At 61.7% G+C, this 23,896-nt stretch overlaps 1 protein-coding gene across 4 annotated transcripts in view; it reads left to right on the top strand.

The window, feature by feature from the left end:
• The window catches only part of TAFA5 (TAFA chemokine like family member 5), a 154,734-nt gene extending 134,515 nt beyond the window's left edge, over positions 1-20,219 (top strand). For all 4 annotated transcript variants that reach the window (XM_072843496.1, XM_072843499.1, XM_072843497.1 and 1 more), the window contains one exon: positions 18,222-20,219. In XM_072843496.1, the coding sequence (XP_072699597.1) occupies positions 18,222-18,230 (9 nt within the window). In that variant the 3' untranslated portion in view covers positions 18,231-20,219. The remainder of the gene's footprint in view (positions 1-18,221) is intronic.
• The last annotated feature ends 3,677 nt before the right edge of the window (positions 20,220-23,896 follow it).

Genomic DNA, 23,896 nt, shown 5'->3' with positions numbered 1-23,896 from the left:
GCCAGTGCGGTTGCCATCAGGGAGACCCGGGACCTGCCAGTGGGTGCGAACCTGCCTCGCGTGGGTGGTGGGGCACCACTTCCCCGGGAGGTGACAGCTGGCTTGAAGTGGTTAGACGCTGTCAGGAGAGAGAGGTCCACCCAGGGCCTGCCCTGCGGCCCCCTCCCACGAGAGCCCGGCGTCGTAGGAGTGCAGAGGTCGGGTCGTCTCCAACCTTGATGCAGGGCCCCGGGGACGTCCGTTCTGAGTGCACTGGGGTCGCCGGGCAGCTTTGGAGAGACACAGTGAGCTCTGCCTCCGGGAGGCTGGCTGGGGCCAAGGGCTGGAGGTCACCCTGGCCAGAACAGAGTCACAGCTGAGGAGCTGTGGCTGGAGAGGAGAGGAGGGACCAGGTGGGTGTGCAAGGGGTCCCCATGACAGCCCATGTGGTGCAGGGCACAGGGTGAGGAGGGGCACATACGGGGATGGACTCGGGTTCCCGGCCTGGTCACTCCTGGGGACGCCCATGGGCGCCTCGTGGGCTGCACAGGCCATCAGAGGTCCAAAGGAGGCCAGCATGGCACAGCCCCAATGGGCAGGGTGGCGGCCCCGGTTGCAGAGCAAGGTCCAGAGGTGTCCTGGCAGGCCAGACCCAGCACAGAGCAGCCAGCCTGCGTGCACTGTGCTTGCGCCCCTTGTCTTGGCCAGAGATTCCCTGGTCCATGGGCCACTAGAGACTCCTGTGGCCTTGCTGACCTGGCAGCCGAGGGGTCTGTGCCGCGCCGGGGGGTTTATGCCCGAGAGTCTTCCTCCCGTTGTCTGCAGCTACTGGACTGCAGCTCCAGGACTCCCTCCGAGCGCCAGGACTTCTGGGAACACTGCGCCCTGTCGTCACGGCCCCTAGCACTGTGCTCCCAGGCCCGCTCTCCCCTCGCTGTCTGGCTGTCCCCCCAGTGGCCCAGGCCAGCCCGCCTCTGGGTCCCTCACGTGGAGGAGCTCGCTGCTGGTCCATTTCGGGGGCCCAGGCCTTCAGGGCTGCAGCCTCCCCGCAGACGGGATTACCCCGACGCTGCTGAGCGGCAGTGCGGTGCCTCCTGGAGGCGTCGGGAACCTTGGGTTTGTCTCTGATCTCGAATGAGCCATCCCAGCAATTAGAAGCGTTTATTACAGAGCCGAGTCTCAGCTGCCGTTCCGCTGCTCATTCTGAAAACCAATAAAAGAGAAATGATTTTGGGCCCCGAGTGAGGCGGCGTGGGGCTTCATTGGCCAGAGGCCACAGCCAGCTGCCTGGTGGCAGGTCTTCCCTTGTCTCCTTCGGGAACAGGGAGACGGGGGTCCCCGAGGATCCGGGGGTCTCTATCAGCCTGCCGGGCAGCTGGCCCAGGCCCCAGCAGAGTCCTGCCGCCCCCGGCCCCGTGCGTGGAGAGCCTTCCTGGCCTGCCCGCCCTCTGGGGTGGCTCATTTGCCATGTTCCCCTCCCAGGACACCCCTCCCTGGAGACAGGGCTTCCTCTGCAGACTTGCCCCAGGCCGACCTCGGAGAAACATGCCCTGGGACCCCGCGATGCTGAGGGACAGAGGGGAAACGGCAGAGGGGGGTCAGGGCTCTGTGTCCATCCAGTCACCTGAAGAGCACATTGGGCAACATCTCAGCTCGGCCCCCGTTGGGAGACTGGGGATGCGAGTGAGGATGCCCCAGGGGGGCTTGGGAAACGGGTCTCTAGGTAGGACGGTGCAGACCAGCAGGCCACGGGGGTCGAAGATGGGGTGCGGGAGGCAACGCGGGGGCTCCAGGAAACTCCTCACCATTCAAGGGGGCACAAGGGGCCGCGTGGGATAATCCCCGGCCCGGCGGCCGCTGCTGCATGAGAAGCTCCCACCTTGGACGCCGTGGGTCCCGGCGGAGGGAATTAGCAAACACCCGCGCCACTTGTGGAACGCCGTGACACGTCTTGGCATGAGAGCAAGGGGGATAATGGATTTGCCTCTAATGGACAAACAGGATTTTCGGCTGGAGATTTTCTGTTTGAATCCGTGTGCTGGGGGCCTGTGGCTGAGCTCCTCCCTGCCCCCGCCCTGCAGGCGCCCAGGAGGACGTGCTTTCTGGAGTCTGTTCCCGAAGCCGATGCCACATGGAGCTTCCGCTGTGGAGCAGGGGCAGTGGCTCCTTGGGATGAGACCAGAGCTCCTGGACGCTCGGCCCCAGCCCCTGCTCCTCGGCTCTGCCTCTGCTCCTGGGGAGGGTCCTTGGCATTTTTTGTCCCTCCTGCTGTGTGTCTGGTGAGGACCAGGGGACCAGCGGGCTGCAAGGTCTGGGGCTGAGGGGCTGCTATCCGTCGCCCACATGGAATCCGATGGGGTGGCACTTATGGCGGGTCTGCAGGAGCCCACATGGTGCAGGGCTCGTCCCAGAGAAGAGAGGAGGCGGGCGGAGGCTGGGGCAGAGTCCAGCCCAAACCAGCCCCTCTCACCTGCCCTCCCAGGAGCCGGTCAGTGACTACGGCGTCCTCCCAAGGACAAGGGGCCTTCATCGGGTTTCCAGGAGAAGTGCCCAGGGAGGCAGGGCAGATGGCAGGGCCCACCCCAGGGGACCTCGGTGCCTGCGCCTAGCTCCTTCCTCCTCCCGCACAAACAATGAAAAATCCCGAGTCATTACTCTGATCCGTGTCCGCGATCCATTTTGTGTTCTCTGAATCACTGCTATTCATCACCACGGTAATAGCCGGACGTTTTAATGGATTCCGTGGGTAAACACAAAACGTCTCTGGCCGGTGTGGCATCGGTGGGTATCGTGAGCTGCAACATGCTTCATTTTCTCGGCAGAAAGGAGCCCAGAAACAAAAAAATCAGTTGGGCCAAGCCCGCGTGATTTCCGTGGGTACTTTCGGCCAGTTCCATGCAGGGGGCTCTTCAGGGCAATGGTGCCGTGTTAGTCCCGATTTTCCTTAAAGCGGTTGTTCTTTGAGTCGATTTAAATACATGAATGGGAAGCGGTTGAACAGGGAGGGCATGTGCCCAGTGGAGAAGCGAGGGGGCCTGGGAGGCCGTGTCCTGCTGTCCCCCGGCCTCTCGCGGGCCCTCTCCCCCCTCCCCCAAAGCCGTTCCCTCCCAACCCATCCTTTCTGGCTCCCACGTGGGACGTTCGGGATGCAGGGGCGAAGCGTTCGCAGCCCCTGGCTCTCCGACCGCTGATGGGCACCCCTGGGGAATCCCTGGAGGGGCGGCGTGTGGTGCCATCCGCAGCTGCACAGGTGGCCGTTGCTTAGACGCGAGGTCAGAGTATTTGCTGCATAAACGGAAGAGAATGCCCCCCCCACCCGAGGGCGCTGGCCGCACACCAGGCCCCCAGCTCATCCTGATGGGGGTTGCTCTGGATCCGGAAGCGTTGAATGGTCCCAGACCTCGCAATCCCAGGGGAGGGGACGGTCCTGCCCTGAGGGGACCTTCCAAGAACACCGGGCTGGATGGGACAGCGTGTGGGAGCGACCCAGGCTGCCCGTTCCGGGGGCCAGCCCACCACGCCGGCCCTGGGCCTGCCCCGCCAAGTCCCTGGGCCTGGAGCGCACCCGCCACGCCGGAAGCCAGGGCTTCTGTGATCCCGTGAGCGTGAGGCAGTCGCCTTGTCCACGGTGAGCGTTTGATTAGGATGGAGCAGTTCACAGTGACCCCGAGCCCCCGGAGGAGCCATTTGAGTTCGTTCTGTCCTCTGATCCACTTTCATGAGCTTATTGGGCAGAAATACTGGCAAAGTGGTCGAAAACATGTTTTTTTCCTGTTGGTTTAATAAGTCCTTATGATCTTCCAAGCGACGTTGCTCAGGGCTATGTCTCTTTGGAAAGGACAAGGGTAAACACGGGTCCTCTCAGCCGCGCGGTAGACGGGGCGATCCCGGAAGCCAGAAGTGGGTCAGTCTGCACCTGCGGAAGCCCGTCCGGCCTCATCCCTGCCGCCTGCACCCCAGCCTGCCCCCGACGCCCCCGGTCTGGTCCCGCTGCACCTGTCACTGCGGGGTCCACGTGCCGCGCCCTCACCCAGCTCCGCCGCTCCGATGGCAGCACCCGGAGCAGGAGCCAGGCCGGCCCCTTCCCAGCGGTGTTTGCTCACGGCTCGGGGACCGAGGTGCACCATTTGACACAGACGCTTACTTCAGATGAGTCTTTAAAACTGAAATGGGAGGATTTGTGTCTCAACTCAAATTGCTTTAAATGTCACCTCCCTGCTAGACCCGAGATGGACTGCGTGACGGGGCTCCTGGGTGGCATCAGTGCTGGCTGGGTGATGTCGCCGGGTTCTGGGGCCCATCCCCTCCGGTGTCTTCTCCCCCCCCCGAGCCAGAGCATGGTGCTCAGCTCGGTGTAAGCGCACCTGCCATGCCCGCAGGGTGATGAGCGTGCCCTGGAGCCACTGTGTCCACGTACCGCATGAGGCTGTGTCCCCTGCCCATAGGGTGACCATCCCGGTGCATGCTTAGCCTCCATCTGCTTACCCGTGGAGGGGTCAGAGTGCCCCCCACCCCTGCTGGCCTCACCATGGGTCCTTGGCGTGGTGGGAACGGAAAAGGAGGGTTTGCGACAGACCAGGGAGTCTCTGTGAGGGTAAAGCGTTGCTGTCTCCCTTGCGTGGCTCCTGGAGTATCCGAGGTGCTCCCACCACCTGCACCTGCATCAGCAAGACTCCACACCCGACGCCCTTTCCCGGCTCCCCCTGCCGTCTGGGAAGGCCCCAGGGCGCTGTTGTGTTGCTGTGTCTCTCAGGTCTGTTGGAATCTGGGGCGCATCTCACTTGTGTCGTCACGGCCCGTGTGGGATGAGTCAGGGGGACCACTGCCCCCATCCCCATGACCGGGCCATCCACACCACGAGGAAGCAAGCTCATCCAACATTTGGAGGAGAGGAACCGTCTAGTCCTCCCGGCAAGTGTGTAGAGAAGTGGCCCTGGCTCTCTGGATTAATACGGCGGCAGGCTTATTTTGCCCACTGCACTGCCTCGGCCCAGCTTTTGCCCAATTTCGAATATTTCTAGAAGTAAGAACTGTCCATAGCATCGTGACTCCGAGAGCCCCGTGCTGAGAGTCCGGTGACATCCCGTGGGTGCCCAACCCTCTGAGCCCTGGCTGTGACAGGGACCCCCGAAGATTCAGAAGGAGCCTGGCCTGACCCGGACATGGAGGCTGCAGTGCTGCCCGGGAAGCCAGCCGGCCGCAGTGGGGTATGGGCAGCAGGAGCGCTCCCCGTCCTGCTGGGGACGCAGGACAGGAGGTGGTGGGTGGAGGTGAGCATCACGGGCAAGGCAGGGTTAGCAGGAAGAGCCCGTCGGGTGAGCGGGAGGAAGCAGCAGAGGACTGCGGCACATGGGGCCGTGTTACCCACTCAGTTCTCCATCCTCAAGAGAAGGTGGACCTGTCCAGCAGAGGCAGAGTCCGTGACCTCCAGGGGGGTGGGATTCTCCTGGGGGGTGCCTCCCCTTGGTCGAGAGCCTATTGGGGGTCACATGGGAGCTGAGAGTCCCTGCACATCCAGACCTTCCAGACCCGCCCGGAGGGGCTTCCCACACCCCCAGGAGCCAGGACGAAGGCTCAAGACTCGCTCACTGCTGGGCCTCATGGCTCATTCCAGCCCACGATAGGCCTCTGCCCATTTAAAGGAGATTAAAAAAGCATCAGAGTCCAAGTTCAAACATGAGCCTGTGGGGAAATGCACGCTCTGGAAAGGAATACCTTCTAAAGAACTAACGGCGGAGTGAGCTCCAAGGAGTCCTCTCCTGCGCACAGATGCTGCTGGCTGGAATCCGAGAGCTACGGGGGCTGCGGCTGCCATGACCCAGGAACCCCAGGAGCCCTGGGGCAAAGGTGAGCATCGAGGTTGGCGGGTGAACTGGGGACAGATGCTAAGCTGCCCAAAGTACGAGTGGACCTGAGGTGTGTATTGGAAGCTGCAAATGAAGGAACTGTCCCCGCAGAAAAACAATGTGGTCTCCAGCCCAGAGATGGTTCAGAGGAGAAAGAGGAGGAAAAAAAGTCGGCAGGTGTGGAGGACGGAGGGCAGATGCCTAAGCTGAGAGAGTGGGTGCTCTGGAGGTGAAGCCACCATGAGCAGGAGAGGAGGGATGATCACATCAGGACGGAAATAGGACCAGGAAGGAAACCCCCAGTTAACAAGACCACACCATCACGACCCGCACACCCCACGGGTGTGTTTGATTTGAAGGAAGGAGAGAAAGCTGCCTCCTAAAATCCAGGCTAACTCAGGGAAATGAGACTCAGACGAGAGGACAGGAACCCACAGACCCTCCGAAGGCACGGACCAGCCACCCCCTGCACCAGATGGAAAGGAAGGACCACAGCCAGGGATTCGACCGAAAAATACGTTCACTTACAAATTCAATCCTACTTCTGGTTGTTTTTCACACCCAGAGACTACAGACGATTTTAAATTTGCATTTATTAGGGTTTTTTTTAAGATTTTATTTATTTATTCATGAGAGACACACACAGAGAGATGCAGAGACACAGGCAGAGGGAGAAGCAGGCTCCATGCAGGGAGCCCAACGTGGGACTCGATCCCAGGACCCCGGGGTCACGCCCTGAGCTGAAGGCAGATGCTCAACCACTTAGCCCCCCACCCCAGGTGCCCAATTTGCAAGGATTTAGAAAGTGTACCCCCTTCCTGAAATGAAATGAAAGCTCATCTCAAGCCAATCAAAGAATTAAAAATCAGGAGCTGACGATGGAGAAGGTCACAGACAAGAAGAATCATGGTGACTCTTGATACCAACAAACACACGGAGCTTGATTGAATCATTCCCGTGACTGTGGCTACGACAGTGAACACAGAATCCACAGTGTATTGTGTAATCTACTGTGTATATTGTGGAAAAACAACGTCTGTGTAACAGTAAACTGATTTGTAACCTCCGGCTAAATTAATAAAAGCTGAGGGTGGGGAGCAGCTGCCAAGTAAAGAGAAGAGCCACTTAATGTCTGTTTGTGGAGTAGAAGGAGCCATAATGACTTAAGTCATTAGAGAAATGGCTTAATCATTAAAAGTGCATTTGATTAACAGGAAGGCCACCCCTAATGCAAATAAGAACATGATTTCTTCAAATCATGGCAGAGGAGAAAGCAGGTGAAACCACATGGTGTGTGTGCGTGAAGAAATGAACCACAGGAGGCACATGATCAGAAATCAGAATGGGATCCGCTGCCCCTGATGGAACTTGCATGCCAGCGGTGACAATAAACGTAAATAGGTTAATCTCCCCTCCTAAAAGGCAAAGACTATTTAAATCAGGTTTTTAAGATAGTCAAATATACATTGCCTTCTAAGTACATTTCTGCAAACCAAGTTTTAAAGCAAAAAATGAATCAAGATATGCCAGGCCAAGGACAGGAAAAGGAAATCGGTAGGTAAAATGATTAAACCAGAACAACAGGTCATGTATATATGTATTTTCTTAAGATTTTATTTATTTATTCATGAGAGACCCAGAGAAAGAGGCAGAGACACAGGCAGAGGGAGAAGCAGGCTCTCTGTGGGGAGCCCAATGTGGGACTCGATCCCAGGACCCCAGGGTCACAACCTGGGCCAAAGGCAGACACTCAACCGCTGAGCCGCCCAGGTGTCCCAGGTTATATATTGATACAGGCAAGATACGTGGAGATGCTCCACGTGAGATCATACAAGTGCATGCGATTACTGGCACCTATCGATAGGTTACTGTTCAGAGTATTGCAAGTGTCACGGAAACCTTTGTGCACAGGTTGGTGTGAGTTCATATGAAGCAAGCTCAATTGCAGATTAACAAAATGATTGGGAACACAGTGTTTAGTTGGAAATTCAAACAACCCCTAAATCTGCGTAAAGGTCAAGTAAAAACCAACAATGACAACGATTTAAAGAACCAGGATGTAAATCTTCTGAATAATAAAAGTACCAGCACTGAATTGGCACCGACATATTGAACATCATAACATTCGAACAGGGTGCTTCTAATTTCTCGACATTCATGAAATCTGTGCAGAAGAATCCATAACCCAAGTCATGGATTGAACTTCCGTAGAAGAGAAATGTGGCAACCTTCTTTTCCAGTCATTTTACATTATATTAAAGATGTAGCAAAAAAAAAGAAATTAATAATGACCGTAGCAGCCAGCACCATCCTGCAATGTTTTGGTCAAATAGGGACAGAAAGGGGAAGGAAGGTGTGTAGTCACACTTGTGCAGCCGTGCACAGGGTCTGAAGTCATGCTGCTGGTGGAGCTCCCGTCCCCTGGCTCTCGTGCCTCAGTGTCCACATCTGTGAAATGGGCAGGATGCTGCTCCTCGCCTCCTAGGGGCTGCCTTAGGATCGAAGGGGCTAGAGCGGTAACGCTGTCCGAGTGGAGCCAACGCGTCCCCGACGATAAAGTCCACGCGTCGTAGTCGTTGGATCGCATTCTGAATGTTGTGAGGATGACACACGGTGTGTTTGCAGGCACGGTGAGAAATGGACTTGGGTATTCTTGTGCCTTTGAATAACTTTAGTTTTAAATCAGGAAGAATGGAGGGACACCCGGGGGGCTCCGTGGTTCACCATCTGCCTTCAGCGGAGCCCGACACAGGGCTGCATCCCACGACCTTGAGACCATGACCTGAGCTGAAATCAAGAGTCAGACGCTCAACCATCTGAGCCACCCAGGCGCCTCAATAGTGAACTTTTAAAAGAAAGACGTGGACACGATCATTCACTGTATATCTGGCAAGAACATAAACACACGCTCTGAGCTCTGTCATGTGCAGATTTTCTTGTTAGAAAGTATATCTGATAGGAAGGAGGAAACCCAGCCTGTATTGGGGTCTCAGATTATTCAGGAGTGCATACTCGGCCAGCGTATTGATCACTGAATCTGCAGGCTGTCATTAAATGTGATTTTCTTAAAAAATAAAATAAAAAATAAAAGTAAAATAAAATAAAAGTGACTTTCTGGGGTGAAAATTACCAACCTATCTCAGGAGTGGAAAGATGGGAACGTCCCCCAGTAGAAATCCCAGACAGAGCTGGTTTAGGAGACACGTTCTCGAACCCATTGATCTGCAGGTACCCTTTCCCCAAGTACTGGAAAGTTGCCTGGTTCATTGTGAGACCTGGTGGAACCCTGACGCTGGAGGGTCCCCGAAGAGTGCACATGGAGCCAGCGTGTTCCACAAGGACCTCGAGCCTGTGACTGGGTCCGGCAGTGTGCCAGCCTTGGGCTCGTTCAGCCAAGTGCCCTTGAGGCCCCCGGGAAACCGCATATGGCCTTGGGGTTGTGGCCACATCTGCGATGCATCCCTGCACAAGGTAATGGTGCAGGGAGTTCTGCAGCCCTTGAAAACAAGGCAGAAGGCTACCACACCATAGATTTATATGAGATTAAAATACATTTTTACATTTAAAAAAAATTTTTTTTTCATTTTTACATTTTAGAATCAGGAAAGGTGACCAACCCCAAAGGATGACCGGATAAAAATGTGCTCTGATTCAGTAGGTGCTGAAAAAGGCACCAGACAGGCACCATGTCCGTCTGAAATGAAAGCCAGCATTGCCCTTATAGCCGGCCCCCTGTCCTGTTCACATCGGGACCAAGGCAGGCTGCGTGCACGGGCCTGCAGACATTCCCAGGGTGACCTTTTGGAAGATCTGGCAAATGCAATCACATAATTATTTGATATGAGAAAATACAATCATTATTACAGATGAGGTGCACAGGTGCTTCCAGAATTCTGTAGGAGCAGCTGAAGTGCCTTGAAAACTAATTAAAGAGTTTATTAAATTGGACCAATTGTGAATACAGAAGGCTCTCCACTTGGCATTCATCCCGCCGTACGTCTTCGTAGACACACGTCGCGGTCTAGATCAGAGGTCCTCAAACTGTGGCCTGTTGGCCAGATCCGGCCCCCTTACCTATGTTTATAAATAAAGTTTTATTGGAACACAGCCTTGTGTCCACGGGAGAGGCCCGACGAAGTCAGCTGTGCTCTTACCTCCGGGCAGATACGTTTCAGAAGCGTAATGGTTTATGAAGATGCATAAATAAAACAAACCTGAGTAAATGAGAGGGAGGAGGGGTCTCTGCTGAAACCCAGCAGGAAACGTATGAAATAACTTGGGTAAGAAAAGCTTGGTCACCTGTATAAAGATAATGGCAGCGTCTTTCCAGGAGAAATTTAAAGCGATTTGAATCAGTAAACAAAGCTGTCACACGCGTACCAGGGTAAAGTCGGGGGGTGCCCAAACCCTGTGCCGTTCGTTGTCTGTCCTTTCAAATTTGATTTTTAGATTTAATACAGTTTCATTCTGGTCCCCGGCGACATCTTGGGAACATTACGAGTGATTCTGCGTCTTATCTGGGAGTGTGGGCCCGCCGCAGCATAGGAGGGCTTTGGGACAGAGGCCACCCCGATGTCCGCATCCCACCGGGTGAGCAGGCGATGCTTGTGAGCAGCTGAGCCCCGGGCTGCACCCCTCTGGGGACCAACCCCTCTTGTCCTTGAGACAGGGACAGGGCTTGTTCCCGTCCCACACACGCACTTACAACCTGAGAGTGTTGGTCCTCCTCCTGTTATGTTCTGCTCCACAGAGGGGACCGTGTGGCCCCCGTTGGGGGGAGTGGACTGTGGGGTGCGGCGAACTGCAAGGACCAGGGCAGAAGTGGTGGTAACAGGCTTCATGTGGTGGTAACAGGCTTCATATTTGGGGGTAACTGGACCTGGAGCCTTACTACCACCACCTTCCACGGATTTTCCTGCAGACAGGACGGTGGCGCCACAAACAGCAGGGGCCGCTGGAGAAAACGCCAGGGAATCTCTGGGTTCGGGTTGTAAATCCAGCCTGGAAAATCCAGAAAAACCACAGGCACGCTTGTTGCTAACCACGCGTGCTCAGATGCTGTTCTGAGCAGGTGCGTAAATCCACCTGTTCAGGCCCAGGCGCCCGTGAGCTACAGACTATCGTCATCCACATGGTACAGACAGGGATGTGGAGCCACAGAGGCACCAAGTCCTGTCCCGCGGTCGGCCGGACACCGAGGGCCCACGCTGGGCCGGCTTTCAAAGGGCAGCCCAGACTCACTTCCGTGTCCCAAACCCACTTTCACAGAAGCAGAGGCAGGTGAGCTGCCCGGCTGGCTCTAGTCCATGTGGCGGAGGGACAGCTTGCAGGTGCAGAGGAGTAGAGCCTACGAGGACAGGGAGCCCACAGCCCCGGATGGGAACGGCCAACAACTGTTGGAAGAGAGGTGCCCGTCGGGGAGCGGCGGTGGACACCCACGGGAGGTGCTCATGGGGGTGGGGGGCTCCACGCTGGCCGTGGAGCTCGCTGCACGGAGGCACGGCCTCCACCCTGACAGTGTGATCGTGGGGCAGCGAGGCTGCGGGCGGGCAGCAGCCTGGCAGGGCTCCACGCACTGCGGGCAGTGCCTGGTCCAGCTCCGAGGTGACCTCCCCACCGTGCGGGGCTGCTTTCCCCCAGAGGGAGACTGGGGAAGGGGTTGGATCCTGAGCTCCCCGAGCACATGGGGCCACCCTCAGCGCTGCGGACGGTGGATAGCAAGGTGGCAGCCCAACGTTTCTGGTGTCGTCTTTGAAGAGCGCCACCCGCCCGCCCTGTTATCTCTGCATCCCCTTGATCCCTCCGCCCGTGAACGCGGGCCTCGGGTCTGCTGCCGGCCGGGCTGCCGTGCGGGGCTCGCAGGGGCAGTGGCCCCGGATTAGCGCAGGCGAGGGACGGACTTCAAAGCCGGCGCTGCCTTGGGGACAAAGAGGACAGGAATCCAGTCCGCAAAGCCTGTCCCCAGTGGTCGACACTCCCTTTGGAAAAACTGCGTGGCGAGTTGGGCTCGTGCAAACACACACGAGACTTAGGGGAGGCGGAAGGCCGGTCAGTCCTGCAGGCAGCGAGCTGGAGGTGCCGGCGCGGCAGGGAGGGGGGTCCCGTCCTCCCGGGGGGACCATGGGCGGGGCTGAGCAGACTCTGTAGCAGCCCCGAGGGGACTCAGGGTCAGTGTCAGCCTGGGGTCCTCACCCAGCAGGGATGCTTCCCTGGAGGAGCCGGGCCACACCTGGCAGGAGGCTGTGGGGGCCCCAGCCTCCCAGGAACCCCCCCCCCCGAATCAGCATCTGAGGGACGAGTCCTGGGACCTGCCTGTCTGACCCACCAGCAGGGCAGATGCAGCCTGGGGTCTGGGGGCCTGGCTCAGGGTGGACGGTCTTCACCTGCCAGCTGGATGCCGAGTGGGGGTTTCCTCCTCCAGCAGAGGTGGCGTGTGCAGGACCCTGTGTGGCAGGGGAGGGGTGGTGTCACCTTGGAGACGCACGAGGGGTCTGGCCTGGGACGCCGTCTGCAACGGAGTCCTCCAGCAGGTGCAGCAAGGCTCAGGGGGTGGCCCTGGACCGCGCGCCACCCACGTCTCCTAAACACATTGCTTTTTTTAAAAAATTAATTAATTTATTTATTAATTAATTTATTTATTTATGCATTGTTTTTATTTAAAACGTAAAATGCAATTTTACGAGCCGAGTTTTCCACATAGGGTGTCCCCGGTTTTCTGTGCCACATAATGCATCACTGCAAGCAGCAGCTAGCACGACTCGGGGTGGCCCTATCCCGGCTCTGAGGTCGGAAGCCCGGGACTGAGGTCACAGGTGCTCACTGGGTGAGGGCCGGGCAGGGTCTCTCCTGCAGCTCTGGGCAGACCCAGCTCCCTGCAGCGCCCGGCGGGGGCCACTCCCAGCGCCCTGCGTCACCTCCAGGGCCTGTCCTCATACGCGCAGGCCCCACAGGTGGCGTCCTCACGGGCTTCCTTGCACTGACATCATCCCTGAGCTCAGCTTTCTGTTTTTAAGAAGTAGGATAGGAACTTGAAGCTCCTTATGAAACTGGAGCAGGGTCCTTCTGGATCTTCAGAGCCGTCTTCCTCCGCGGCCCCCGCAGCGTCCCGCGAGCCCATGACCCGAGGCTGTGCTGCTGGCTGCCCGCACCCTGGTGGCCGGTGAGCTGCGCCTGCAGGCCGGGGGGGCTCAGGCCGCGGGGAGCGGCCGCCTGACAGCGGGACTTCTCCAGCTTCTCCAGTGAAAACAGGCGTCCTGGGTGGGCTGTGCCCCTGGTGAAGTCCCTCTGTTTGGGACCTGAGAGACCAGCCTCCTGTTATTTCCTTGGGGGGCCCCGCGGACCCACAGGAGCCAAGAGGGCAGCCTGGCCGCCCCGGGCGTGTCGCGCAGGGAACGTGTGCACACCGGCCTCCATCCTCACGTTCTCTGCTCCCGTGTGGAGGGGAGATGTGGTCGACCCCTTTTCAGATTCCCATTTAGTGGAGGTAGAAACAGCCCTTTAAAAAAAAAAAAAAGAAAGAAACAGCCCTTTTCCCAGGGCCACACAAGCAGGAAAGGCCCGGACACTTCGTAAAACCCCAGATCCTGCCAGTGATGGGATCAGGGCACGAGGCGGTTCCCAGGCCGTGCCCTGCAGGGAGCCAAGGGGGAGGCCTCCGCGGGGACCCTCCTGTGGGTGTAGACCTGCCTGGGACGTTCGAGCAGGGCGGGAGGGGGCTCCCTGCCTCGTGGCACAAAAGGGCTGCGCAACCCCGAGGCCCAGGCTAGAGCAGCTGGCCACTTGCCCCACCGGACGCTGCTGTGTCCAGGTGCTGGGTGTCGGCGGCCAGAGTGGAGGGGACGGGGGCGAGGGCGGGGGCCACCAGGGCGACACAGCTCAGATGTCCGCAGCAGGTCAGTTGCCCCAGAGGTGACGCCGATGCTCAGAATGACTAACAGGGACGCACATTAAGGCGGCTGTGGCCGAGGGGCTCGTGGCAGCTCCGTCCACGGTCTGTGTGCTTGCTTGCCTGTCCTCCGGGCGCCCTCACGCACGGCATGTGCGTGCACACCGCCCTGCACGCCCCACATGCTTCCGCCGCCGTCCGTGCCCAGGCAGGCGAGTGCTGAGTCAGCCCGCGGGGACCTGCCTCTGCGCCTGCACTGGGATGGCCGCGTCTGCGTCGCGAGTGGGAGTCTGATTAGCACCAGAGATGCTGACTTGGAGACGCACCGGGCTCCCCCCGGGGGCTGTGGGCAGCCCTCCCACCTCGTGCTCGACCCTGACCTGCATGGTGAGATTCCAGTCACCCGCCTGTCCGCTCAGACCCCGGGACAGGTGGCAGCGTACAGGCCTTGTAGACGAGGGGCTGCTCGCAGGCCTGTCCCAAGCTTCAGGGGGGACGACACACGCCAGCGCCAGCCGCGGACTGCGGTCACAAGGGGGTGACCCATGATCCCATGGCACACCAGGAGCCAGGGACAGGTGCCCCATCCTGGCTGCCCTGTGCACCGGGCCCTGGACGCCCCAGACGGCCTTGGGCCCACGGAGGCCCTCAGGGGAGGCCTGGCCGGCTCCGACCAGCGGCCACAGCCCGGGACTGATTCCCCAGAGCCCGCGGGCTGCTGTGTGTCGGGGGTCCTCGTGGCTGGCTGCCCGGGTCGGGGGACATTTCACAGAGGAGGGGCCTGGCCTGGGACCTCGGGTGATGAGGGGCTTCCTCTGTGCCCCTGAGGGTCCCTGGGGCGGCCGGAGAGGGCAGGGCGCTGTTTCCCAGGGGACAGCGGAGGAGGGGACAGATGTGGCTCTCAGGCTGCTGGGGGACCAGGTTAGTCAGGCCGCAGGGCAGAGAGGCCCCCATGGCCTCCTCCCTGCCGAGGCCTTGGGTAAATACCCCCGGGGGCACAGTAGACGGTCACCCTCCACCCGGGGAGGGGTTGTCCACGTGCACGTGCACAGAGCGCCCGGCACACCAACGTCCTGTGCGGGGTCCCCAGTGCTGCCGGCCTGGCAGGGGCTGCGTCCTCCCGGCCCGGACGCACCTGTGTTGCTTGGAGTTGGAAGAGAGGGTGTGGGGGGGGGGGTGGCCGGGGGCTTCTCTGAGGCCGTGAGCTGGCTGTGTGACCAGAAGGCGCCGCCCCAGCCTCGGTGTGCTGTTTGGTTGGTTTGTTTGGTTTATTATTTTTTTTAAAGATTTTATTTATTTATTCATGAGAGACACAGAGAGAGGCAGAGACACAGGCAGAGGGAGATGCAGGCTCCCTGCGAGGAGCCCGATGCGGGACTCGATGCCAGGACCCAGGGTCACGCCCTGAGCCGAAGGCAGACACCCAACCACTGAGCCACCCGGGGATCCCCTGTTTGTTTGTTTTTAAATAAAGAAACAAGTTGCAGCTTCCCTGTGGGTTTGGGGAGGACACAGGGCCTGGGCCTGGCTGTGAAGCTTCAGGGAAACTGGATGGCGGGGCACGGGTGGGACGACGCGCCGCCCTTCCAGAAGCTTCTTCCCTGGCTGTGCCTTTACCTTCTCCATGGCAACGGCGCTTGTCGTCCTGAGCCTGTCGGCACCGGGGGCCGCCGCCTCTGTGTCTCATGCCTGCTGTTTATTAGGACCTTTTGTGCGGGGCTCCCGATCCAGGACGGCGTGCTCCTTCACCCGGAACACTCGGCCCCACTGGACATCACACGCGAGCCTTTAATGAGGAACAGAGAAGGCGCCGTAGGACCCACAGGGGCTGGGAAGTTCTGTTTTCTGAACGATGCTTGTCGTGTCCGAGTACCTGCCCGTCACCGTGGGGAACACACGCTTCCTGGGGTGGGGCTGCGGGGATGCCCGGGGCGGGCAGACGGGTGTCAGGTGTCGTGAGGACCCTCTGGGGGCCAACAGGGCACACAAACCACCCGCCGGGGGCCAGGGCCTGGCCGGAGAGACCCACCTGCTGACCCAGGGGCCATGTCCGGGGTCCAGGTGAAGAGGGTCCCCCAGCCTGGGCGAGCTCTCAGGAGGCAGGGAGCTTCACGGGGGACTCTCCCCTCCGAGCCGGGGGGTCATGGGCTGTGCTGCTCCCTGAGCGGGTGGGGGCTCAGCAGTGTGGCCCCAGGAGCATGGCAGCCAGGACGGCAGGAGGGCCCCCCGGGGTCCCCAGGCTGGGCCATAGGCCAGCATTTCTGAGGAAGGGGGCCGGGGGCCAGGGCAGCCGGCCCAGCCCATGACCCATCTGCTCCCCCAGGTTCCGTGGCACGCTGATGGCCACACAGGCCCCGAGACAGGCCTCCGGCTGAGCGTCCCCGGGGCCAGAGGCTCTGCTGGTTCCTCCCAGCACCTCTGAGGACCTGCGTCCAGCGCCGGGACCCTGTCACCGCAGCTCTGCAAGACGGGGTCGCTGCGGCTCTTGGGGTCCCCCTCCTAGCCTCGTGGGGGCCGTGGGCGCGGCGAGCAAAAGCAGGAGGAGATGCTGCATCGTCACGGAGGCTCCAGGTGCCAGGGTCGCCCGGGTCCCGGGACAGCGGCCCCCGCGGTGGAGCCCTGGGAGGCACCGGTGTCGCTGGGGACAGTGACGGGCTCCTCCTCGGGCCCACAGAGTCTGGGCGTCTCTCGGGCTGTGGTGCGGCCCCCGCCACGCCGACCACGTGGAAACAGTGCCCGTCATTGAGTCTCGAGGGGGCCGCTCTGAGCCAGAGAAAACACGGTTCCAGAGGAAGGCCAGGGTGACACGGGGGCCAAGGCATGAGTCCGGCGCCGTCACTCGCCATGAACATTGCCGCGGCCCCTGCTCGGCGGTGAGACGCCCAAGAGAACCCAGACCACGACATTACAAGCAAGGGGACCCCGTGGCCCTGAGAAACAGCAAGAACGTAGGCAGGACCATGTTGCCTAAAGCCATGAAGGAGCCACGGGTGACAGCCGTCCTCAGCGTCCAAGACGGGCGTGCTGGGGAGGCCGTGAGCCGGGCCAGACCCCGGGGTCGGGGGGCCTCACGGGGAGGACGGGGCGGCAGGCAGGGCCCCTGTCAGGGCAGGCTGGGGCCTGGGGTTGGGCAGGTTGGATCTGACCCGGGGGATGGGGACCCGAGGGTGCCCTGGGGGCAGTGGGCTGGCTGTCCTGTGCTGTGCTGCCGAGGGGCTGCGGGGGATGGGTGCAACCCAGTTGTCCCTGCGAGAAGCCTCCTGCGCCTGGGGCAGCTTGGGGGACCCAGGTGTCCAGGGACAGGAAAGATGAGTGAGGCGTGGACAGGACTGGCCCCGGGCCCGGCCTGAGGACGGCGTCCCCACCACCCCTGCCCTGTGAACAGCTCTGGGGCAGCCGTTAGGGGGGCCGCTCTGCCAGGGGGCCTGCGGGGAGAGGCCAGGTGACCGAGGACGCCTAGCGCCCAGCCTGGTGGGACCGAGAAGTGGAGGGAAGGCCGCGGAGCGGCCAGTGCAAGAGGATGGGGATCTGCGGTGCGGGCGGAGTTTGGGGGCAGTGTAGTGAGAGCGCAGGCAGGTGGGACAGGGCCGGGGTGCTCAGGAGGGCTGGGGTGCGGATGGGGCCAGCCGGGGGTGGGAGGTGCCAGGGTGCAGACAAAGGACGCTGACCTGGGGTTGCTGAGGGGCCTCCCCCACCTGCCAAGGACAGGCCCGCCCATGCTGTGTCCCATCTCTGCCACGTGGTGGGGGGGAGCGTGACACCCTCCTCTCCCCCGACTGGGGGGCCCCGTGTGGAGAATGCCCAGCAGCCCCTGAGCCCCTGACCCGAGCCCAGGGATCCTAAAACTCACCAGGACCCCGGGATCCCTGCCTCGGACTGGGGTCACCCTGGGGGGTGACAGGAGCCTGGTGGGGACCTGGGTCGGGGCCTGTGGTGTGGGGTGTGCTGCTCTGTGCAAACCACACCCCGCTTTTCTTCCTTCGTGGTTTTCAGGGTCGTGTTATTCCCACCCAGAGCAGCAGCTTGGGACCCCCATGCGTGCTCCGTGGCCGCGAGCTCGTGTGCTTGGTCTGACGGGTTCCCGGGGCTCCGGGGGGCAGGGGCCCGGTCACCAGGGGCGCACATGCCACCCCACCGCCGTGGCCTCCCGTGGGCTCCATAGTGTGTGGCTCACACACTCCCCTCACTTGTCATCCTGCAGTTATGCGGCCCCTGCTGTGTACATGGTGCAGAGCAAGAGGCTGTTGGGGCAGCGGGAGGGTGGGCCTCAGAGCCAAACCCTGCCCAGTGTGGGGTGGAGGACAGTGGCTGATTCGCTGAGCCCGCGGCGCTCAGGGCAGGACCCCCCGGTTGTGCCCAGGTCGGGGGGAGCCAGGTGTGCCTGCCTGGGTCCGGGGAGGAACAGGACTGGCCTGTGATGTGCGTGGCCGGTGGGTGCATCCCGGGCTCGTCCAGTGCCCGTGGGGACTGCGGGGTCTGCGGGGCTGACGCTCTCTTGTCTCTTTCCTCAGGTCTCCTGACAGACGCCGCCCCCCAGGGGCCCCGGGAGTGGCCTTGGCTCCCCGGCGCGTCCGCACCTCGACCACGGTCCTCCGTCCGCTGTGGACGCCACCTGTTCTCCACCACCCGCCCACCCTGTTTCCGTGTAGCCCGTCAAGGACAGCCCGCCTCCCTGGCGTCGTCCTGAGCTGAGCGCGTCCGCCGCTGCGAGGAGTCCGGCCCGGGACACGCGCGGGGGCCCCGAGGGCGTCCGTGGGAGCCCGGCCTCAGCCGCCCTCCCGGGCCTTGGCGAGGAGGACGAGGCGGCGGCCGCAGCGGCCCAGCCCGGGAGCGGCCGTCGGCGCCGGGCCCGCGGGAGGACTGGCCCTTGGGCCCCGAAGCGGCCTCGCCTTGTGCCCCAGACTGTCCGAATCACTTTTATTTTCGTACCCTTTCAGCATACTCGATAGACCAAAGAGCAAAATCTATTTTAACTTGGACTCGCCCTCACCGTCAGAGTCCGTGGGTTCGACTGGGGGACACGGGGGCCGAGATCCGCCGGCGGCCCCGGCAGGGCGCGGAGGGCGGCCCCCGGCAGACACGTGCCCCCCACGGACGCTGCGGGGCGTGCTGAGAGGGGCCCAGCCGGGGCGGACCCGCGGCAGCACCCCAGGCCCGGCCGGCGATGCCCCCAGGCCGGCCCCGCGGGCGAGCGCCCCTCGCCGGGAACGCGGACCGCCACACGCGGCCGGCCCCGCTGTACTTAGATGGACTTGACCGACTAAAATCACTTTCTGTTTTAACCAGTTACACATGCCTCTCTACAGCTCATTTCTGATAGTGGGATAATCCAGTATTCGCCGCGAGCATGTTGGGTCTCCCGTGACTGCTGTCTGCAACGACGCACCATTTAGCTCCAGAAAGCAAATTAAAGAAACCTAAAGTAACACTTGTTTGAAAGAGATCATTAAATGTATTTTGCAAAGCCTAAAGTTATATATTTAACAGTTTTTATATGTTGTATATTTGTAGAAAAAAAATCCTATTTAACAATTAATGTGGTCGCCCTGCCCGGCCCGCGCGGCGGGCGGGAGCGCCGGCGTCTCTGAAGGGCTGCGGGGCAGGCGCCGAGGGCCGGACTCCGGGGACAGCAGCCGAGGACGCGCCTGACGCCACGGGGAGGTGGCCGTCGTGCGCGGCCGACCGTGGGCCCAGGCGCTGCTCCCTGTCCAGCCCGGCCGCGGGGAGGCCCAGGGGGCAGGTGTCGGTCACGCCTCTCCCGACAGATCCCGTGTCCCTCTGTGTGACTCCCTCCCACGGGCCCATCCGCGGGCGCTGCCGCCGACCTCCTCTTGGGGCTGAAGCCCGCCCGCCCCGCTGCCTCTCCGTCCTCACGGCCGGCGGCCGAGTCGCCGGGGACGGGCCAGGGCGCGCGGAGAATGGCAGGCGCCCCAGCCTCCTGCCCTCCCCATGGCACGGGGCCGCCGGGCCGACGCGCGAGGGACACTCCTGCGTCTCCGACCCCGGGCCGTCGTCCGCCAGGGCCCCTCATTCTCCTGAGTTTGTGCTGAACTATACTACCTGACAGTCCAATTAACAGGCGCACTCTGCTAGTTCTATGCTACTAAATAAAAAAAAAAAAAAAGGAAAGAAAAAGTAAAAAAAATAATAATATTAAGTATATAGAAGCCGTCCCAGCAACCCATAGACTAAAGATAGGAGAGAAGACCCATTTATTTAAGACCCGTTTCGATGTCCATGAGTATTTAATTCACCTCTCGGTCACCGCAGGTTCAGAGGGCTGAGCGTCCCCGAGGGAGCGACGCGGCCAGGTGCCGGGGCCGCAGGAGGGTCGCGGCTGCCTCCCCGAGCCCGCGTCCTCCCACGGCGAGCGTGGGCTCCTTCAGAGGCAGACACTGGAGGATTAAGATGTTACAGCGTTTTTTTTATTTTTTCCTCCTTGTTTTACAGTATTCAATTTTGTGTTGATTCAGCTAAATTATGAAAATAAAGAAAAAATCCTTTGGTAAGCATGGCTTTTGTTCACGGGCTGGGGTGTCCTGGGAGGGGGCGTAGCAGGTGCGGCTGGCGGGGTGGCTCAGAGCGCACGTGGCCACGGGACCCCCTTCCTGGGCCTGGGGCCCGGCTGGGTCTTCCGGGGCCTGGTGCGTGGACGGCGCTGCTTGGGGGCCTCTGTCGGTCGCCCTGTGGGTGGGCGCCCGCTCCCGCCCCACGCAGAGGCCGGGGCCTGGACACGGAGAAGCAGGACCCCGAAGGAGACCCACGTCGGGAGGAGCCCCTCTCCGGGGAAGCCCGTTCAGATCTGCAAACAGTGGTTTTGGCGTCAGACTGTTTCTGCCACCCGGGTCCTCGGGCCACACATGGATGGAGGGAGCCACGTCTGTCTGTCCAGCTGCTCTTTACGGAACTCGGCCCTGGGAGCATGGCTGGGTGGGTCAGCGGTGGGCTGCGTGATTTTGAGGTGACGTCCCCGGCTTTGGCGCCGCAGTGGGGGGTTGACGAACCCCCGCGCCCAGGCCCAGAGCGCGCTTGTCCTGGGAGGGGGACTGAGGCGGAAGGCAGGTCCTGCGGTGGCCACGGGCCCCCTGGGCGGCAGGGGGCAGCCTGGGGCTGTGCCGTCAGAGCACGACGGGGCAGGCCGGTGTGACCAGGACAGGGTCCCCACTCCTCCTCGCACTGTCCATGCAGAGAGAGGACGAGCCTGGAGGTGTGGGAGTGGCGTCCATTCGTGGAGACGAGAAGGGGTTCAAGCGGCAGCTCCCGGGAGGCTCGGCCACCTGACAGCTGCTTGCCCGGCCCGTGAGCCTCGACGTCGCTGTCCCCGAGGCGAGAAACCGTGGCCATGGAGGAAAGGATGGTGAGCGCCGTGAGCACCGGGGCTCGTGAACGAGGACGATGGCCTCCAGCCAGAGCCAGGGTGTATCTGTCAGGTGGGCTGGGTCCTGCCGCCGTGACAAGCAGCCCGGCCTCACACGTCTCCCCTGGTGCCACAGCCAGGGCGCCTCGTGGGAACAGGCATCCTGTGTCCCGTCTCCGAGATCCGGGGACGCATGCCGAGCATCCCCCGCCCCCCGCCCCCTGGCCTCCGTGCAGAGGTAAGCCCGCCTCCCCGCTCCTGCCGCAGGTTGTGTCCTCTGTGCACTAGAGCGTCTGGCCTGTGTGCTCACGCACCCGACAGCCTCCAGGATGTGAAGAGGCGTCCTCTTGGGCTCGCACCCCCAGGCCCAGCCGGGGTGAGCGGGGCCCGCCTCACCGCCAGAGGCCTGTCCCGGACGCATGGCCTGTGTGGCAAGTGCTCCCTCCGTGGTGCCCGGCACCCGCCGTGCTGCAAGCAGGTCCCGGAGCTGGAAGACGCTGCCGTGGGACGGAGGGACGGAGGGCCGTCCACGCAGCCCTTAGGCCGGGCTGGAGCATCTGCACCGGAGCCGCAGAGGCCCCCCTGCCCTGGACATGGCCCGGGCCGGCTACCTGGCTGCGTCATCGTGCTTTAGGCGTGTGGTGTCGGCGGCTCACACCTCCTGCGGCGCCTGGACTTCCCCATCCATGCAGTAGAGGGAAGTGAGTGGGCCGCGTCCTACAGCCCCGGGAATGGGGCCTCTGGAGCCTGGTGACCCGGGAGCGTGGGGCCGTTTTTCCGTGTGTCCACTGGGCTCAGCTGAGGCTCCGCGGCCAGAGCACCACCTGGTAGCAGCCGTCCGGGGGGCTGTCCTGCTCGGGGCCTGGCTGGGCCAGGAGTGGATGCGCTCAGCCCGCAGGGGCAGGGAGTGCGTCTGGGGCAGGGATTGCGTGCCTGGGGGGGGCGTCCACACGTGGGTGCCCATGAGCGCCCTTCTCACCACTACCCGCGTGTGCCCAGCGCCTCGTGGGCCAGGGTTCGAGGAGGAGCCCTCCAAACTCCTGACCCCCTGCCAAGGTCCGGGACCCCGAGGTCACGCTCAGAGGCGTCCATCGGGAGGGTGGCTGAGATGGGCTCTGCCCTGGGACCCGTTGTCTGAGCCTCGGGCCGTCCCTGGACACCACCCGCCGGGCGCCTCCCTCCACCCTGCGTCTCCCGGGGCCTCTCCTGCTGGGCCTTGAGGAGGTGACCACTTGGCTCTCCTGGTCACCCTGAGAGCTGGTGCCCGTGGAGAGCGGAGCATGCTTCCTTGACAGCGGCTCGTGGACGGAAGGACCTCGAGATGTTCAGGGAGGAGCAGTGGGGCCTCCATGCGCCCCCCAGCCCCAGCTCGCCTGCTGCCAAGGTGGGAGGTCACAGGTCCCGCAAGACCGGTGTGGCCGTGGAAGGGACTGCTCCCCGGCAATGATGGGGCAGGGAGGGGGCCACCTGCCGCTCAGAGAGGCCACGGGAGGTGAGCACAGGTGGGCGACACCAGAGAAGGCCGATGGGTCGGGGAGGGGGCAGTTGCCGCGGGTGGGGTGCCAGTCAGGGGGAGCAGGGCCGGATTGCCTTCCCCACGCACACGAGTCCTGAGGCCCCATGTCAGGTGTCTGGCCGTAGGCCCCCCGTCGGCCCCCACCTGCCCCCTGTCATCCCCCACCGGCCCCCCAGCATCCTCACCCCTTGCTGTGACTCGCTGGCGGCCTCCCCACCCACCTGGCAGGTCACAGGGCACACGCTGCCTGGGTGTTGTGGCCTCTCCGCAGCCCCCCTGTGGCCCCTGGTGGAGAGGGACCCAGGGAGATGGGGACACGGCTGTAGGCGGGTCACACACACCCACACGCCTACCCTGCACAGGCCCTTTGCTGCTGCCGTGTTCGCGGGACGCAGGGTCTCCACGCTGCCTCGGTTTCCACACTGCGTCCCGGCAGGGTCAGCGCCGGAGCCCCGTGGTCTGTCTGTGTGGCCATCTGTCTCTTAGCCCCGCCCCACTGGCCTCACACTGGCATGTGACCCCCAGTCCCCGTGCCCAGCGTCGGGCACCTGCTGTCGACATGCCCAGCAGCCTCGGAGACCCTTTCTGGTGCTGGCGGGTCCACCTTTGCGGCCATGCGTGCCGTGTCCATCTAGTGGGCTTCTCTAACGGACATGCCGCATCTGAAATATCCTTTGCTTCTTCCTTCTGTGCCCAGAGTCATGGAATTGTTCTCAAGTAATAACCACATTTATTTTCTGCTCTTATGAGTGTTACCCCATTTGTCCCTCCCGCCAGCGCTGCAGGGAGTACATCGGTCTCCTTCCTGGGAGGGTAGATCTGCGGGTGATGGAGGCCTTTGTCCCCATGGGGATGCTCTTGGAGACTCACCCCGTGAGCCCAGAGGAGCGAGCCCAGGGGCACCCACCCAGGTCCACCAGGCCATCCCACTATGTCCCATCCCATCCTGTCCCATCCCGTCCCGTCCCATCCCATCCTGTCCTGTCCCATCCTGTCCCAAGGGTGGAACATGAAGCCTGTGGAAGCCTCCAGCGCCACGGCGCCCAAGCGCTCTGCAGACGTCAGGTGTTTTCTGTGCTCGAGAGACGGCAGGAAGGTGAGCAGACCGAGGGCCGAGGCAGCAAAGGGGCCTCCAGAGTCCCTCCCGGACGGCGGCGTCCACAGCCCGTGACACCAGGGTGGGATGAGGCCTTGCCACCCCATGCAAGGAGCATCTGGGCAAGGCCGTGTGGGAGCCCCAGTGGTGCAAGCCGGGCCGGGGTCTCCGGGAGCCTGACTAAATTTTGCTCGAGGGGTGCGTCTTGGTCACGAGC

Source organism: Canis lupus, chromosome 11 (assembly GCF_048164855.1).
Source record: "Canis lupus baileyi chromosome 11, mCanLup2.hap1, whole genome shotgun sequence".
NCBI lineage: Eukaryota > Metazoa > Chordata > Mammalia > Carnivora > Canidae > Canis > Canis lupus.
This window is presented reverse-complemented; position numbering and strand designations above follow the sequence as displayed.